Raw genomic sequence first — 19,124 nt, forward strand, 5'->3', positions numbered from 1 at the left:
TGCTCATTAATAGAGGAAGGAATAAATAAATTGATAACCTCCATATATGATTATATAGAAATTAAAATGGTATGGTAGATGTCTATTTTATGGAAAGGTGTATGTGGTATATTTTAAAAGCAGCATGTATAATATCCCATATTATGATGCTACATATAAATATATATAACATAATTTTTTAAATAACCATCAGTATTTTAGTATATATCTTTTTAGGTTGCCTTTTTCATATGTATTTATAAATATTTATACTGCATACATATAAAAGCCTAGTAGGGTATACATCAATAGGTTAATAACAATGGTCATTTCAGAGTGACGTGATTATGGGAGATTTTAATTTTATTCCTTTTGCTTTCAAAATGTTTAATTTTTTAATTTTAAGTTTGATTTTTTTTTACTATAAACACTTTATTTGATAATCAGGAAAAATCAGTAAGTTAGTTTAATTATATTGAAATATACATGCAAAAAAGTACACATAAGTGTACAAGTAGCTAAAATTTCACAAAGTCAACACACTGTTCAATAAACAGGACATTACCAGCACTCTCGAAGTCCTCCTTATGCCCTCTGCCCCCAAGGGTAACCACTGTCCTGACCTAAACAGAAATAATACAGGATGTACTCCTTTGTATCTGGTCCTTTTTACTCAATATTGTTTATAAGATTCATCTATATTATTGTATGTAGTTGTAGGTTATTCATTCTCTATATAGTGTTCATTGTGTGACTGTAGCATGACTATCTACTGTGTGATGAGCATTTGAATAGTTTCCAGTTTGGGGCGATTATGGATGCTGCTTCTATGAGTATTCTTAGTACCTGTCGTTTGGTGAACACATGTGTCCAAGTTGGTTGGTATATACCTAGGAAAGAATTGTGGGGCCCGTAGTAGGTACTGCCAACAGTGTTTCAAGTGGTTGTACCAATTTATACACCCTTTGGCAACATGTAAGACTTGTACCTGTTTCACATACAGTTTTGTGTTTTTTAAATAATTTTCCTAAGTAAAAAGCAACAAGTGATCCATGGATTCGAAAAGGTGTTAAATACTCTGATAAAGAAGTCTGCAGTTTTCTATTTCAGCCAAGTTCCATTGGGCCTGTCAACTGCAGTTTTAACATTCAGTTAGTGAATGTGTCTAATTTAGTTTTGTTAAATAACTAGGAAAATATCATGGGTGTTTAATTGGTTAAACTAAATTTCCAGGGGAAAAATGAGATTGGCTGTTTTTTTGGATTGGTATTTTGAAATACTAGTATAGGAATATTATTGTTAGTTTAGTTTTTATCCTTAGAAAATTAATGCAGTTTAAGAAGTTAAGGTATAATTTATTTGCAGTTTTATAATGGTATATTTTTAAGGCCGTGGTAATTAGTGAAAATACCCTAGATTTTTTTATATTTTTAAATTTTAAAAATTGGAATGACATTTGGAATGGCAATTACCTTTTAGGTGATGTGGCAGTGAAAATGTTGAATGTGACAGCACCCACACCTCAGCAGCTACAGGCCTTCAAAAATGAAGTAGGAGTACTCAGGTGAGCTTGTGTGAATCACGTTTTCCAGAGAAGTTATCTTGATCAACTTGTGTTTTCCAGTGGTAGCCACTGTTAGCTTTACAGATTTACTTAAAATGAATAAAACAAAGTTTGTCTGAGTATATTTTGTCTTTAACTGTATTCTTGTAAGTGGTATGCAATATTATATGGTACAGCTGATAGAAATATTAATCCTAGAGTGAATTAATGGAAATATAGTGTTCTGATCACGAGAAGTAATACTTCCACTTATGGAGACAATGCTCGCAAAATTCTGAGCTTATCAGAACACATTTAGAGATTGTATCAAGCCCTGGAACTTAAGGAAAATTAACAAACTAGAATGTGTCCAGGCAAGGACAACTTAGATGGGGAGGATTCTGGAACTATAACTTAGGGAGAAAATAGTCAACAGAACTGAGAATATTTGGGTCCATAGAAGGCTGTTACGTTCAAGAGGGTATAAACTTACTCTGTTTCATTGCAGAGAGCAGAACAGGGAATCCAGTGGCGGAAGTTGTAGGAAAATGATTTTTTCTCAACCTAAACTTCTACTAATACTAGAACCACTTTAAAAGAAAAAAAAGAGGGGACTTTCCTGGTGGTCCAGTGGTTAGGACTGCGAACTTCCACTGCAGGGGGCACAGGTTCGATCCCCGGTTGAGGAACTAAGATCCCACATGCTGCGCAGTACAACCAAAAAAATTTTAAAAAGAAAGAAAGAAAAAGAGTAGCGGGAACAGGCTACAGTTTCAGTGATAAACTTCCCATAATTGAAGGTATTTAAGGAATCTCTAGTTGCCTGTCTATGAGGTATACTAAAAAAGATGTTTATGAAAAGGGTAGGATGTTAGACTAGACAATTCCTAAAGTCTCATCTAAATTTATCCTTCTGTTGGCTTTTTTAAAAATACCTTTTTCTGACAACATCTTATTAATAAGTAGACTGCTTTGGCCCTCTTTTTTAACATTTGCTAAAGTTTATCAACATTTACTATTTACTGTCACATTTCTTTTTACAGGAAAACTCGACATGTGAATATCCTACTCTTCATGGGTTATTCAACAAAGCCACAACTGGCTATTGTTACCCAGTGGTGTGAGGGCTCCAGCTTATATCATCATCTCCACATCATTGAGACCAAATTCGAGATGATCAAACTTATAGATATTGCACGGCAGACTGCACAGGGCATGGAGTAAGTTCCATTCTGTTAAATCTCTTGTAAGTTACTTTTGAAGACCATTGAGGACAGTTTAAAGGTTTTAGCTATTATTCTTTTGACTTACATCTTCAGTTACTGTCCAGCAGCATGTAGACACTTCTAACTAATGGCTAGCAATATGATATTAAGAAACAAAATAGTCTCTCGCTGGTATAGTCTTCAAAACATGTATCAAATATTTGATAATAAATATGTGACTACAAATTTATGTTTAGCATGCTGTAATTTAGCTAAGCAATAAGGGCTCAAAAGACAAAAATAGACCAAAAAAAAAAACCTACTAAAAAGTCATTAACAGTTATTGAAGTATATAAAATGATTGTTAGTTATCCTTTCAAATTATTTTTTCCATGTACCCATATTTTCTATTGCAAAATGATCATCTGCATGAAATAAAGTAAAAGTAAAGTAAAATGAAAGTCTACATTTTGATCCTTTTTGAGGATTTCACGTTCACTTGTTCATATCCATTGAATTTTGCTGTGTAATTTAAAAGATAAAAAGTTACTCTATAAAATTTATCATGAGCCAAAATAGGAAACTGACTATGAAGGATAAATTTTGCATGCAAGTACAAATAAACAGGTAAATCAAAAGGTAAAATTAAATAAATTTTGAAAGCACTTAGATGAAAAAATTTAAGTGAGTAAAATATGTTTGAAAGTTCCATAGGTAGTTTAAAAATATGCATGTGTCTTAAGTTAATTTAACATTTTATAGTATACAAATGGCTTTCACATGCATAGGCAATTATGTCATTTAATCTTTATAATGTTATGAAGTAGATATTTTTATTTTATGTTTACAGATAAGGAAACTGAGGCTTCTAAATGACTTGTCTAGACTCCACATTTAATAAGCAGCAGCAAAGGTGTTTAACTCAGAATTTTTGACTCCCAAACCATTATTCTTTCCCCGTAACCACTATAACCACTATACTGCTTTTACATTATAAAATTAGAATAAAAAAGGTAAAAGAGTATACGTGTACTAATGCCGAAAACTCTGACTCAGGATCATTTATGGCAAATAAGCATAGAACCAAGACTCAAAACCAGATCTAGCTGTTAAATCTTCCCACTGTCCTACCCTCTCTGTCTCAAAACTAGACAATATATCTGTAATTTAGATTGTTTATAAACCTGTATTCAGCCAAAATCCTTATTGCAGCAAATTATTACCTTATTCAATAACATTACCACTTATCCAGTAGACTTAAAAACAATCCCACCTCTGAATCTGAATCTGAATCTGTTCAAATCTGAAAGATTATATTAAAATCTTGCAAAGAGGGACTTCCCTGGTGGCACAGTGGTTAAGAATCCTCCTGCCAATGCAGGAGACACGGGTTTGAGCCCTGTTCTGGGAGGATCCCACATGCCGCAGAGCAACTAAGCCTATGGGCCACAGCTACTGAGCCTGCGCTCTAGAGCCCGCGAGCCACAACTACTGAGCCCACGTGCCGCAACTACTGAAGGCCGCGCACCTAGAGCCTGCACGCTGCAACAAGACAAGCCACCGCAATGAGAAGCCCGTGCACCGCAACGAAGAGTAGCCCCTGCTCGTGGCAACTAGAGAAAGCCCGCACGCACAGCAATGAAGACCCAACGCAGCCAATTAATTAATTAATTAATTAATTTTAAAAAAAATCTTGCAAAGAGTACACCTTGGCCAGAATGGTAAACATTGAAAGAGAAACAAAGCTTGTTCTGCTCCCACCCCACCAGTCTCTTTGCTGTTTCTTCAGCAGGCCAAGCATGCTCTTTCCTCAGGGCCTTTGTACTTGTTATTTTCTTTTGGGGATAAGTACTCATGCCACAAATATTCATAGAGCTTCTCTCTTATGTCTCTGTTCAAATGTTGCCTTTTAAAGGAAACCTTCTCTGATCACCTTATATAACATTTTCCTGCCCCACTCTGTCACTCTATACCCCATTCTTGTTTTTAACACCCAATTCCATATAACATATTTGTTTATTGTCTGTCATCCCCACTAGAATACAAGCTGTACAAGAGCAGGGGTCTTGTTTTGTTCATTGTTTTATCTCTAATGCCTAGAACAAGGCCTGGCCTATGATAGATACATATTACAAAAATTTAAAAATGAAACCATGATTACACACAACTGCATATTATTGATAGGTTTACCTTCCAGAAGAGAAAGCAGTCACATCCTTGTCATACCAAAACTGAGAAATGTCAAGAAAAGGAAAAATAGTCAAAGAAGTAATAAAAGAGTAACAGAGGGGAAAATGCTTTTGCTATATACAGAGGCAACAGAGAATAGTATTAAAAATTGTTTTAGAAACAGTAATGAGGCAGTGAAGTGCCAGTGTCGATTAAGGTAAGAAGTGACAGGAGAGAAGAACACTATCAACTTGGAATCGTTCTGTGGTCTGGGGAATAGTTAGTTAAGAGGCAATATTTTCCCCTTACTTTACAGTTTGGGATCGATAAGTATAAAGTTTTACAGTCAATTAATTTCTCTAAAATACTTTGCTTACATTTTTAAGTAACACTTACTATATGATGTGTATGTCTGGCTATAAATGTAGATCATCCCGTCAATTTATCCTATATTTTAATAGCTGAAAAAGTATTAATTATAAAATGTAAGCCTTCTAACAGATTATATTTTTTATTACCATCTTAAATTTAACCAAAGAAGATACAATTCCCTTTGGTTCTTTATAAGACAATATATACAACTGGGGTTAAATGTACCAACACATCTTTAGTTTCTGAAGGCTTTGGCAGATTGCAAATCCTCTTATTAAAGTGGCTATGTGATTTTCAGGTTAAGGTGACAGGTTTTTGCTCTCTTGAAACACCACCAAAACTATAATAATGAAAATTGTTTTGAAGCATGAACATATAAAGATGGAGAAAACAGAGAGGAAGAAAAGAATAGCAGTAACATTTTAGAAGCTAGAAAGCAGATGGAGAAGTGATAATGGACATAGTACACCCAAAAAAACTAAATTATTAACTGACTGTGGAAAAATGGAAACCAACCTGATTTGTACCACAGAATTCTCAAGTCTCAAGAATTGGCACTGTGAGGTTATCTCTGGAGGAGGAAGAGTACAGAAATGAAAAGGCCTGTCTGAAATGTTTCTCTAAATCCCTTCTCCTGCTCTGTGCCACTGGGTAGATACCCCATCCCTACCCTGGCAGTACACTGGAAATGTATCCTCTGGAGAGGGGAGAAACTCTCTGGACCCAGGACATAGGGGGAAATTGGGGCGGGGGGGGTGGTGAGTGACTGCTTACTGAGTGATGAACAGAGAGTTCCCCAGTACTCTCTTTTCATTTGCTTCCCGGACTGCTGGCAGCCAAACCTTCCCCTTCAGGCAGGACATTGGAAGAGTTTTGTCTGAGGAATCTTATCAGCCAAGAGTAAAGACCCAAAGGTAGTGATATCAGGGATTCCACCTAGATGGGAGTACATGGGAGTTCAAAAACAAGAAGCCCATCTGTATGCTCAAAGCTTTCCGTAGCCTTTTAGTCTCAATCTGAGTAAAGACAAATTATCTCTCAATTACCAGACATCAGAGGGAAAGTCTCTGATGCCAGTGAGAGAGAACAAATGGGGGAAAAGGCAACTAGGAATAACAAACACAATGCAAGGAGAAGAGATACCCACCCCCCCAAAAAAACCCTATCAGTTTTCTCAGAGATAAAAGAAGATTTTCTATCTATGAAACAAGAACAGATGCTTTATAAGGAACATTCAGATAACAATTTAAAATGTTAAAAGTGCTGATATTTACAGTACACTGGAAATTACTTTCCTTGCAATTATTAAACTTTTAAATGTCGGATTCCTCTTCCCTTGTCTTCCACCATCATTTCACAAAGAACAGAATAGGCTAGATGTAGCTGACCAGTAACTCCATAGACTATTTAAATAGCTGCTTAATAATGTACTTCTGCACAGCCCTCATTTCAAAATAGTCTGCCCCCTGCATGATTTCCAGATGCTGTTGAAAGTGATCTTTTCTACTTTGCAAAATTGACTCTAAAGTCACAGGGTATAAGCAGAATAAGAGCATCCTATCTCATTGTATAAAGTACTAAGGTCACAGTCATTCATAAGATAAAAACTTTAGTAATTAGGAAGGTTGAATCATTGGGACTTTCAAATATGTCACCTTTATTGGATTATAGAATATAAGCACATGGTGAATGAGTGACATTTCTCCTGTGTGGTTCTGTTCTCTCTCTTCAGTAAAAGATCATTTCTGATTCCTAGGTTAACTTTAAGAGAGCAGAGCTATTCTAGTGTTAGATAATTAAAGACTCACTCTTAGGAATCAGGGTTCATGTAGTATGTTTATCATCTTCTCACCTGATAGTCATTGATTCAGCCTAAGGGCCAGGGTATTTTAAAGAATAATGTTAACTAAAGAAATTTCAGGGCTCGTCAGTCTATCGTGCTGTTTCTTTGCAGGACTTTTCGTTTCAGTCTAATATTTGTTTATAATTTTAAATTTAGCTTTATTAGAAAATTGACTAAATGTTAAATCAAGGAGGCACAAAGAAAAGGTTCTGGTCTGTTGTTTACTCACAGGAGTGTTATATTCTGTATATAAGGTGATTAAAAATAATTTGGGGATAAATCCTCACAATTTACTTTTTAAAATAATGAAGTGTATGCCTCCTTTTACTCATAAGTAAACCTAGTTACAGGAAAGATAGTAGGATGAATTGAAGCTGAGAAGATGGTGAACATGTATTAATGATTGAAAATAATTCTGATTAATTGAAGAATTATTATAGCAAACGTCATTTTCTGGTAGACAAAAACAGTAATTGAGAGGAGGATGCTGATAATCACAAACAATGCAAATTAAAAGAAGTACACTATGTTCTACCCACTGGAATTGGCAAAATTCCTCAATTCTGGCAAGGTTAAGTGTTGATAAAGGTTAGGGGAATTGCTTACTGGGACACTCCTGATGCAACCAACCACCCTGGGGACATTTTGGAAGTATCTATTAAAATGTAAAGTGTCTGGTCTACTCCCAAGAAACACCAGCTTTTGTTCCAAGAGATGTGTATAGGAAGAGATGTATTACAGGAAAATATATAATAGTGGAAAATTGGAAACATAAATGTCCATTAGTAGAGGGCACATATGTGCAGGGAAAGAATACGTAGCAGAAATGAATAATATATGTGTCAACATCAGCTTTACAGCATGTCCAATGAGAAAAGCAAGCTGTAGCATGAGACCATTTAAAATTTCAAAAACAAAACATTACATATATATTTTTTAAGTCTTACATATATGTATGTAGAAGTATTAAAGCAAAGATTAGAAGGTATATGCCAAGCTCAGTAGTTGTTGTCTCCAGGAATGGCAAAAAGGGGTCAAGATGGGGATAGCTATCAAGGAGAGAGGGGCTTTAGCTTTACCTATATAAAGTTCTCGTGGTTTCTGGCTTTTAATTAAAAAGATTCTACAGTTGTGTTTTACTTTCACAACCTTTTTACAGGTATAAATTTTTTAAAAAGACAGGAGGCAAATGTGTAAAAATTTAACAGGGTTAAGTATGGTGAGAATAAGTGATTTCTACATTAGCCTTTGTTGCAGTTTTTCTTAATTTCAAAATATAAGGTATTATAAGGAAATACATAATCATGATAGAAAATTTAGAAAATGTAAACATAAATAAGCACCAATACTCCACTGAGAGAGAAGTACCATTAGTGTTTTGATGTGTAGTATTGTGTATCTTTTCAGAATTCTGTATTTTAATACTGTATACAGTGGTTTGTTGTTGTCGTTTTAAATATGGAATCACACTGGTTTTACCTTTTTTTTTTTTACTTGCTCTTATTTTAGACATCTTTACTGATCAATAAATATTATGTTCTGACTCCAGCTCTGATACTACTAGTAACTCTTTTTTTTATACCAACTATGTTTTGTGGTTTGTTTATATACAGTGATATATTTAGCAATTACATAATACTTTGTGCCAGACACTGTTCTGTGTACTTTATATATACCATCTCAATTAATCATCAACAACCCTGTGAGGTAGATCCTATTATTATCCCCTACTTACTGATGGAGAAACGACAGTTTAAAAGGCCAAGTGACTTGCCGCAAGTCTTTTGGCTTCAGAGTGTATTTCCTTAAACTCTACACTGTTCTGCTTCTTCAGTTTAGTCAATCCTTTCAACACCTCAAGTGGGCCCTTAATGCCATGCAGCAATCATACTTTCCCTTCCCTGGTTTTTTGCTCTTCCTCTCTCGTAGACACTGTCATACTTCCTTTATCCTCAGTTCTCCAACACCTCTTCTCCAAGAACTGTCAGCTGGTAACCTTGCTTGCCATTTCATTAAGAAAATTAGAAGCACCCACCACAATATCTACCTACCTACCTACATTCATGCTCAGTTTTTCTGTTTTATCACTAAGAGTAAAAGCCAGTCCTTCAGTTTTGTGCACTAGATTCCATCCCCTTTCTCCTACTCACTGACATCTTTTGAGTGGCTCTCTCCTGTACATTATCAGATTTTCCTTTTCTACTGGATTTTCTCCCATTTTAAAACATCTTTCTTATCATGCACATTTGGAAGAATGTTGACAATTGTTGAACCTAGGTGGAGGGCACCAGGGTATTTATTGTACTCTTCTTTTAATTTTTCTCTATGATTAAAAATTTTCATAATAAAAAAGTTGTGGAGGTCCCTTCCTTGATCCCACTTCCCTCTGAAGCTATCACCTCATTCCTCTTGTTTCTTTTATAGTAAAACTTCTCAACAGAGTTGTTGATATGCACTCTCTAATTTTCTTCCCTCCCCTTTTGTCTTGGACTCCACTCCAATCAGGCTTTTTTGCCCCTGACACTTCACTGAAATATCTCTGAATAAGATAATTACCATGTTGCTAGATCCAAGGGTTAAATACTCAGTCCTCAATCTTTTTGACCCATCAGAAATATATAATGCATTTGATCACACTCTTTTTCATGAAACCTCTTCTTAATCCTTTAAACTCTACCACCTGGGAGCCTTTTCAAATGACACATTTTAGGCACCACCCCAGATCTCCTGAATTGAAGACTACATTTTAACAAGATCCCTAAGTGATTTGTATGCATACTAAAGTTTGAGAAGCACTACTTTAAATCATATTCTCCTGATTTTCCTTCTCCTTACTGTCTGTTCCTTCTCAGCTAGTTCTTTTTCAACTCCTAACCTCTCTAAATATTGGAATAGTCCAGGGATTACGTTCCTTTGGTAATCTCATCCAGTTTCATGAGTTAAAATACCATTTAATTACCTTTTCTATTCCAGTCTCCAGCCAGTTCATTTCCTCTGAACTCCAGACTGTCATATCTAACTGTGTGCTCAACATCGCTTGATTGTCTAATGGACATCTCAAATTTAACATGTCTGATTCTGAGGTCCTGATCTTTTTCCTCAAGCCTGCCCTTCCGACAGTCTTTTCATCTCAGTAACTGGCAACTCTATTCTGAGGCTGCTTATGCCTGACATTTTGTACTTAATTTTTGACTCCTTTCTTTTTCTCATACCATACAACCAATCTATTAATCAACTCCTGTTAGCTCTATCTTTAAAGTATATCTAGACTCTTTAACAGCTTCTCATCACCTATTCTGCTATCACCCTGATTCAAGCCACAGTTATCTCTTGGCTGCATGAGTGCCTTGCTTCCACCCTTACCCACCTTCGGTTTGCTCTCAGCACAGCAGCCAGAGGGGTCCTTTGAAGACTTTGGTCAGATTATGTTGCTCCTCTGCTCCTCCAGTGTCTTCACATTTCATGCAGAAAGGAAGCCAAAGTCCTTTATAATAGTCCTTGTAATGCGACCACCACCACAACCCTCCCTCCCCGACTGCCGATTTTACTACCTCTCTCAGCTCATTCACTACTCTTCTCCCTCTTGCTCTTTCTGTTCCAAGCCAGTTTGCCTTCTTTGCCATTCTTAGAACATGGGAAGTACACACCTGCTGTAGGACTTTGCCCTTGCTGGTCCCTCTGCCTGCCGTGTTCTTATCCCATATCTGCATGACTCCCTCCCCTCCTTTGGATCTTTACCCAAAATGTCCTTTGAAAAGAGGCCCTCCCTGGCCTAAAATTACAGCCCCTACAACTTAGCATTTTCTGTCTCCCACCTATAGAACACAGTATATTCTACTCATGCATCTTTTTTATTTTCTATCTTCTATACTAAAATGCAAGCCCCTTGAGGGTAGGGATTTTCTGCCTTATCTCCAAGACTTAGAACAGTTGTTGCTTAGCACATGGTGGGCTTTCAATAAATATGTGTTAAATAAATGAAAGAAAGAACCTGTGAAGGTGAACATAATTATTATCTCCATTTTACAGGTTAGGAATCCAAAGCTTAGAGAAATTATGTCATGTACCCAAGGTCGTATGGCTAGTAAGTGATACAGTTGGAATTCAAAGTGAAATCTGTACACTCAAAACCCATGCCCTTCCCACTATGCCTCTCTGGTCATGTCACTCAGGTCCTCTGGGCTCTGGTTTTCCCATCAGCATAAGTGGAATTATTGCCTTTTTGCTTGCCTCACAAAGAAACACAAAGGTTATAAAACCAAGTGATGTAAAAATATCCTGAGAACTTGAAAATGCTTTACATGTACAAGAGGGTGATAGTAATTCTTTGTTTTCTTATAGAAGTTTTACAGTTTTTGCTTTTAGTTTTAGTTCTTCAACCCACTTCAAATTGGTATGAGGTAAGGGTTGAAGTTTTTTTTTCCTCATACAGATATCCAATTGTCCCAGCAACATTTGTTCAAATATCTATCCTTTCCCACATTGAGCTGTCTTGCTCTTATAAATAAACAAATATCATGCTTCTGATCTTATGTATTTGGGCTTATGAATGCTTGAAGTGAACTTAAAAAGAGAATAGCATAGTTTTTGCTATTCCATCAATATCATGATATTCCATGTTTACAATACATCCTCATTTATTCTCTTCAGGCCAGTGTTGTACTTAAACTATGATGAGAATATTTTCCAAAGAGGGATTATACCCTCTCTAATGCAGGTCCCAGCTAGGAAACAAAAAAGACATATGAATATCATATTCATGGACTAGAAAACTCAATATTGTTAAGATGTCTGTTCTTTCCAAATTGATCTATAGAATCTATAGGTTCAGTGCAGTCCCAGTCAGAGTCTCAGCAGGATTTTTTGTAGAAATTCACAAGTTGATCCTAAAATGTAAATGGAAATGCAGTGGCTAGAATAGTCAAGACAGTTTTGAAAAAGAACAAAATTGAAGGACATTTAGTGTGAGATTTCAAAACTTGCTATAAAGCCACAGTAATCAAGACACTGTGATACTGGCATAAGGATAGACGTGTGAGTCAACAAAACAGGAAAGAAAGCCTACAGATATATCTATTATGTCTGTGGTCAGTTGTCTTTTTTTTTTTTTAACCAAGATGCTAGGGCAATTCATGGAGAAAGGATAGTCCTTTCAACAAATGTTGCTGGGACAACTGTATATCCATATAGGATAAATAAATAGCCCTTTCCTGATACAAGGCATGAATATTCATTCAAAATGGATCACAGACCTAAGACTAAAAGCTGAACATCTAAAACTTCTAGAAGAAATATAGGAGAAAATCACTGTAGCCCAAAGATAGGCAAAGATTTCTTAGGACACAAAAATTAAGAACCGTAGAAGAAAAAATTCGTAAATTAGACTTCATCAAAATTCAAAACTTTTGCTTTTCGAAAGACATTGTTAAGAAAATGAAAAGACAAGCCACAGTCTTGAAGAAAATGTTTGCAAGATACATTATCTGGTGAAAGAATTGTATCCAAAGCATATATAGAACTCTTACAATTCAGTAAGTAATAAGACAAACTACCCAATGAAAAAATGGGCAAAAGATTGGAGTAATTTATTAAATAATATAAAAGAATGGCAAATAAGCAATGCAAAGATGTTCAATATGTTAGGCATTAAAATAGACAAGGTTCCACTGCACACCCGCTAGAATGCGTATAATCAAAGCCAACAATACCAGGTTTATTAGCAAAGATGCAGAGTAACCAGAATTCTTATACATTGCTGATGAGGATCTTAAATGGTACAACCACTTCGGCAGTTTCTTTTAAAATTAAAATTACCATATGAGCAATTCTAATCCTACTGATTTCCCCAAAAGAAATGAAAACAAGTCAACAACAAAGATTTGTACATGAATGTTTATAGTATGTTATTCATAATTGCCAAAAAAACACAACAACCCAAATGTCTGACAGGTAACTGGGTACGTTGTGGTTTTTCTGTACACTTTTAATACTGCATGCAGCCAGTGTGTGAATCTCAGGGTCATGCTGAGCAAAAGAATCCATATGTTTTTGTTTATGTGAAATTCTAGAAAAGGCAAAACTAATCGCTAGTGACAGAAATCATTATCAATGGTTGCCTGAGCCTAGGGTGGGTGTTATTAATTGCAGAAACGTGTGAAGAAACTTCTAGGGGTGATGGATATCCATCTTGATTGTGGTTGGTCTTTAGACAAGTGTATATATATATGTGTTTGTGAAAAACTCTTTAAACTGTGCATAAAAATTGAGTGCATTTTGTGTTGTATACTAGTTATACCTCTCAATAAATTTGATTTTTTTAACGCAAGAGAAACTGAAAAATCTAAGTAAAAATAGAATTTAGGCCACTATAGAGCACAACTGAAAAATGTGTGAACTCCATGTATTAAGGATTTTAATTATTTTAAAGTGATAAATGATTACTGACTACGCAGGAGTAGCAGAATGGCATTCCCTTTAGTCTTGCTCACTTTTCCACATTGTGATTATGAGGGCTTGGAGGGCAACAAAGTAGAAGGGAGACCAGAATTTGGAACTGTATTTGGATAAAATAACACCTTGTCACCACCGTCACGCATACCAGTCCAGTCAACCGCTAAATTCTCTGTTGGTGTCAGAGGAGAGATTTAGCTTGCTGTGTGAAGACTGATGAACTTTTTTGAAATTGTGTAGCATTAGATGAAAGAGGACTGAAGTGCTAATGTCTGTGTAGGCCAGTCGTTTGGTTTTAGAAATAGTTGAAAATACAAGAAAATGGCAGCAAACTTGAGTGAGAGATACTTGAGGCTTTTATAAATAGACTAGACTGGTAAATGCCTGCACCTACAGATGGTGTGGGCATAGTATTTGAATTTCAGCAAGGTATTTGAATAATATCTCTCATGATATTCTTGAGGATAAGATGGAGATATGTAACAAACATGAAGAATTTAACTAGGTTCATAACTGTATTATTGTCATACCTGAAGCTCTTAAGCTAGGAGATTTTTGTCCTCCTCTTGAATATGACTGCGTATTTACAGATAACTTAGATGAGGGCATCATTAGCATGCTGATCTTTTATAACTTATTTTTTAGTGAAAACTAAAATTTTAATAAGCTGAAATTATAGGTCATGTCTACAAAATATGAAATCTTATCCAAGTCCAAAAAAGAGAAGTATACAAATGTAGGATGGGAGAAATGGTTTTGTAGGAGCAATGCAAGAACAACAACTCTCTAGGGTTGTAACTGAATATAATTTTAATAGGAGTCAGTAGAGTGACTGTGGCTGCCATAATAATAATGGCTGACGCAATAAACATTTTTTCCCGCTGTAAGGAAGATGAAGATGAATTTGGGTTTTGTTTTTGTTTTTTCTGTTTTTTGAGATTCCAAATGTAAGTGAGATCATATACAGTATTTGTCTTTCTCTGACTTATTTCACTTAGCATAATGCCCTCGAGATCCATCCATGTTGTCATAAATGACAGGATTTCCTTCCTTTTTTTATGGTTTATTCCTGTGTGTATGTATGTGTGTATTACATTTTCTTTATCCATTCATGGACGCTTAGGTTGTTTCCATGTCTTGGTTGTTGTGAATAATGCTGCAGTGAACATGAGAGTGCAGATAACTCTTTGAGATCCTGATTTAAATTTTTTTGGATATATATATACCCAAAAGTGGGATTGCTACATCATATGGTAATTCTGTTTCTAATTTTTTGAGGAACCTGCAGTCTGTTTTCCATAGCAGCTGCACCAATTTATATTCCCACCAACAGTGCATAAGTATTCCCTTTACTCCTCGCCAACACTTGGTATTTCTTGTCTTTTTGATAATAGCCATTCTAACAGATATGAGGTGATATCTCATTGTGGTTTTGATTTGCATTTCCCTGGTGATTAGTGAAGTTGAACACCTTTTCATGTATGTACCCGTTGGCCATTTGTATGTCTTCTTTGGGAAGATGTCTATTTTTAAAACTAGATTGGGTTTTTTGCTACTGAGTTGTATGAATTCTTTATATTTTTTGGGTATCCCCTTATCAGATATATGATTTGCAAATATTTTCTCCCATTTGGTAGGTTGCCTTTTCATCTTGTTGGTGGTTTCCTGTGCTGTGCAGAAGCTTTTTAGTTTGATGTAGTCCCACTTGTTTGTTTTTGCTTTTGTTGCCTTTACTTTTGGTGTCAGACCCAAACAACTTGTCATCAAGTCCAATGTCAAGGAGCTTACTGCCTATGTTTTCTTCTAGGGGTTTTATGGTTTCAGGTCTTACATTTAAGGGGAGGATGAAGATGAGAATCTCACTCTAGTTTGTGTCGATCAGATCAAATCTAGAGCATTGTATTTCCTTTCGGGGCATCATATTATGGTCTGAAAAGAATGTTGAAAAGCTGAATCTTGGATAAGACCTTGGAAGAAGCAGCGTAGAGAACAGATTTTACTGGATGATTTGCCAGCTTTAAGATTAAATTGAGTCTGTAGATGGACACTTTTTCTTTTACAAGGAAGGAGACTCCTAACGGAAACCTATCAAGAGAATGATACTTAGTTTATAGCATGTTTTTTCTTTCCTGCTACTTTTATAAACTTATAAGGTTCTCCTTAACATCTTCGAAAGGTAAGAAGGAGGTCCAATTTAATTGTCCTATGTAGTGGATAGACTTTTGCATCATCTGTAGCAAAGTCAGTTTATTCTTGTTCCCGTCCTTACCCTCAACCAGTTATGTGGTTTTTGGTGTCTTCCATTGTAACTGGTTGGTGCTTAGGAAATTATGGTTTAGTGTCAGCCTATATAGAATTACTTAGGGTAGTAATTACTCTGGAATATTATGTAGGGATTGAGGTATGATACCTATCCCATTTTTCCAGCTGGGGACTTTAGGTCTCTTTTCTTTCCAACCTTCCATTATATAGACCTGGATTTCTGTTCTTTTGCTGCTTTTGTTATAGAAGTGTTACAGAAAGAGTTTATTAAATGAGATATAAGTTAGTAAAGCAATTTCTAAACAATAGAGGATTACACAAGAATAAAGTAGTGTTATTTCAAGTTGCAGCTATATGCAACTTTGGCCTATAATAGATTTATGCTGTTTATGGTTATATCACTAGCTCAGCCATCGTATTTATATCTTGTTAATTATCTAGTACTTTCCTGGTCAGAAATTTTCTCTCTTCAACCCTCTAGTTACATTTCTGTCTACCTTATTCTTGCTGTATTTCTTTGCATCAGATTTGTTGAAAGGATTGACACTATCCATCAAGAAATGCCTTTATCTTCCCATCTTATAACTTCATCATGCCTCCATATTTTCATGTATACCATCCATTTGTTGTTGTTATTGTTGTTTTTAATTTCAAAGGAAACAGAATGTCTTTTCAAAGACCAACACGTTATCTGTGCACTAAATACCAGACTGAAGCACTGAGCTCCACCGCCAACACCATCACCTGTCCCCTTTTCTTTCTAATGAGGATAAGGTTTCCCCATCTTGGAACAGCTTTTGATTGAGACTCATTTTTCTCCATCTGTTTTTTACCTTTGTTTGTCACTGCAGAACTTTTTAAGCAAATGAGACCTATGACATCATGTTTTTTTTAATGGAAGAGTGACAATGTGATGTAGTATATCAAATGCTAGGCCTAAAAAATCATAACAACAAGATAAGTTCAGATTGTGATAAATGCTGTGAAGGAAGTAAACAGTATCATGTAAGAGTAATTGGAGGAGAAGGAGTTACTTGTATAAACAAGTAATTTTAAATGAAAATTTGGTCTGAGAAAAAATTTTGAGATCTTGATCTCTGGATGAGAAAATTTAATTGAAGATGAGAAAGCATAAATAATAAACTTAATTATTTGCAAATTTTCCATTTTTAACAGTGTTCATTACATAATTTTGATTATATCATTTGAATTTTAAAGTTTTACTTTAAGGCAAAATTTATTTCCTAACAGTCATTGTTAGATTTCAGAAGTCTCATATGTCTGTTCTTTCCAGTATTAAATGAAGAAAAATAACCTTGACTAGGACGTTATATGCATCTCATTGTAGTTGATTCAACAGATATGTATTGAATACCTGCCACATGCCAGGCACTGGGGATAAACAGAAGTAAACTAGACACAGCTCTTTCCCTCAATAAACTCAACTGAGACAGTTTTTAGGGGTAACAGATGATTTAAACTTATCATTGACTTTGAAATAGATTCACTGTGTCCATTACATTAGAAAGTTAGCTCCTCGCTAGTTTTAAGAAGGTATTTTAAGAATATATAATTCTACTTTTAAAAATGGTTTTATTTTATCAAATGGAGTTTATATTCCAAATAGAAAGTGAACATAGGCAGGTGAAAAAAATACATGAATCAAACTGTTAAAATAATTACTACATAACTGAACAGGGGAAAGAAAGATCACTTGTGGTTGAGTCTTGGGAAAGCTTCACTTAGGAGTCATAATGTATATGGAATCTTAAAGAATAAGTATGATTCAGTAGAGAATAGAATGAAAGCTGATTTGGTGTGAGAGGGGAGCATTGGTCACAGGGGTGGGATTAAATACCAAGGTATACTTAAAGGACCTGGATAAATAGGCTTGACTGGAGTGGAAGGTTTGTATTGGTAAATTGTAAAAGATAAAGCAAAGTCTTTCAATAGAAAAGATTTTGGTTGTACCATAATAGTAATATGGTCCTAAAATCCTTAGTTCACTTGTAGTCTGTTTTACTATTTCTTATTTAAAGGGGTTATGTACAGTTTGCAGTTGTATCATGATTCTAAATAAATCTTTATTTACACCCCTAAATGTGTTCTATAGATACTGAGGCCAGAGTCTTTAGCTCTACTCAGGTTAAAATGATGTTTTGTTTTTCAGTTACTTACACGCCAAGTCAATCATCCACAGAGACCTCAAGAGTAATAGTATCCTTCCTGAATTTGTCTGCGAAGTTTGAAAACATCCTGACCTTTTCTCCTGCATTTTATCTTCACATTATGTAAAAACAGTTTTCATGCTAAGTTCAATAATACACTGTAAAGGGAATTAATAAATGGGTTTACACAAGAGTATAGTAGTACAAGGTACTACAACCTGCTTTTGGTTTTTGAACAATTGACCATTACAAAAAAACCTATCAAGTCATTATGATAGTAGGACTCTTTGATTGCTTGTTTATGTTCTATAAGCACCATAAAATGCATAGTTTTGTAGCTATCTACTAGTTTCTTTCAGTGCTCTGACCTTGCTCAGTGGTAGTTGAGATGTAACTGAAGGCTCTACATTATATAACAATGAGGTGAGAAAAACGTAACGTTTCTTCTTCCATAAGCCCAGATTAAGATCCTGTCTGCCAGTTGCCTTCCTTCATTCCAGTGAAGAGCCTTTACAGCTTTCCCAGCAGTGCCAGAAAGATATTTGGGCCTACATTACTAAAATCTAATGGGAAAGTTTCAGTGTCTCCCATAAACTTAGGAAAACATCTCACCTCATCCTACCACATTTCAAGCACCAAATATCTTAAAAGCAGGTCACAGAGTCCAAATAACACTAATTATTTTTAAAACATATTTATTAACTTTAAAAGGAAATATGAAGTACTATACTTCTTTAAAGAATATCATAATATATAGAATTATAGAAATTAGATCTCTTACCTAAATTTTTCATAATGGTTGCTTTGATAGGAAAATGAGATCTGTTGTTTTCCTTTACTTACTACACCTCAGATATTTTTCTTCATGAAGACCTCACAGTAAAAATAGGTGATTTTGGTCTAGCCACAGTGAAATCTCGATGGAGTGGGTCCCATCAATTTGAACAGTTGTCTGGATCCATTTTGTGGATGGTAAGAATTGAGGCTATTTCTCCATTAATTAAATTTTTGGACCCTGAGATGCTGTTGAGTTATTAGAAAGTCACTGAAGATTTCAACTATAGTATTTTCATAGTTCTCAGTATTCACAAAAATCAATGTTGATCTTATTTTATATATAAATAGATTTTAAC

General features: G+C 35.2%; 1 protein-coding gene across 8 annotated transcripts in view; it reads left to right on the forward strand.

The window, feature by feature from the left end:
• BRAF (B-Raf proto-oncogene, serine/threonine kinase) overlaps positions 1–19,124 on the forward strand; it is a 158,848-nt gene that overhangs the window by 112,830 nt on the left and 26,894 nt on the right. For 7 of the 8 annotated variants that reach the window (XM_059933212.1, XM_059933211.1, XM_059933213.1 and 4 more), the window contains 4 exons: positions 1,459–1,543; positions 2,566–2,742; positions 17,994–18,040; positions 18,845–18,963. In XM_059933212.1, coding sequence (XP_059789195.1) covers positions 1,459–1,543; positions 2,566–2,742; positions 17,994–18,040; positions 18,845–18,963 — 428 coding nt within the window. The remainder of the gene's footprint in view (positions 1–1,458; positions 1,544–2,565; positions 2,743–17,993; positions 18,041–18,844; positions 18,964–19,124) is intronic. The other variant, XM_059933219.1, reaches the window with a different exon arrangement.

The sequence above is a fragment of the Balaenoptera ricei genome, chromosome 9, assembly GCF_028023285.1.
Source record: "Balaenoptera ricei isolate mBalRic1 chromosome 9, mBalRic1.hap2, whole genome shotgun sequence".
NCBI lineage: Eukaryota > Metazoa > Chordata > Mammalia > Artiodactyla > Balaenopteridae > Balaenoptera > Balaenoptera ricei.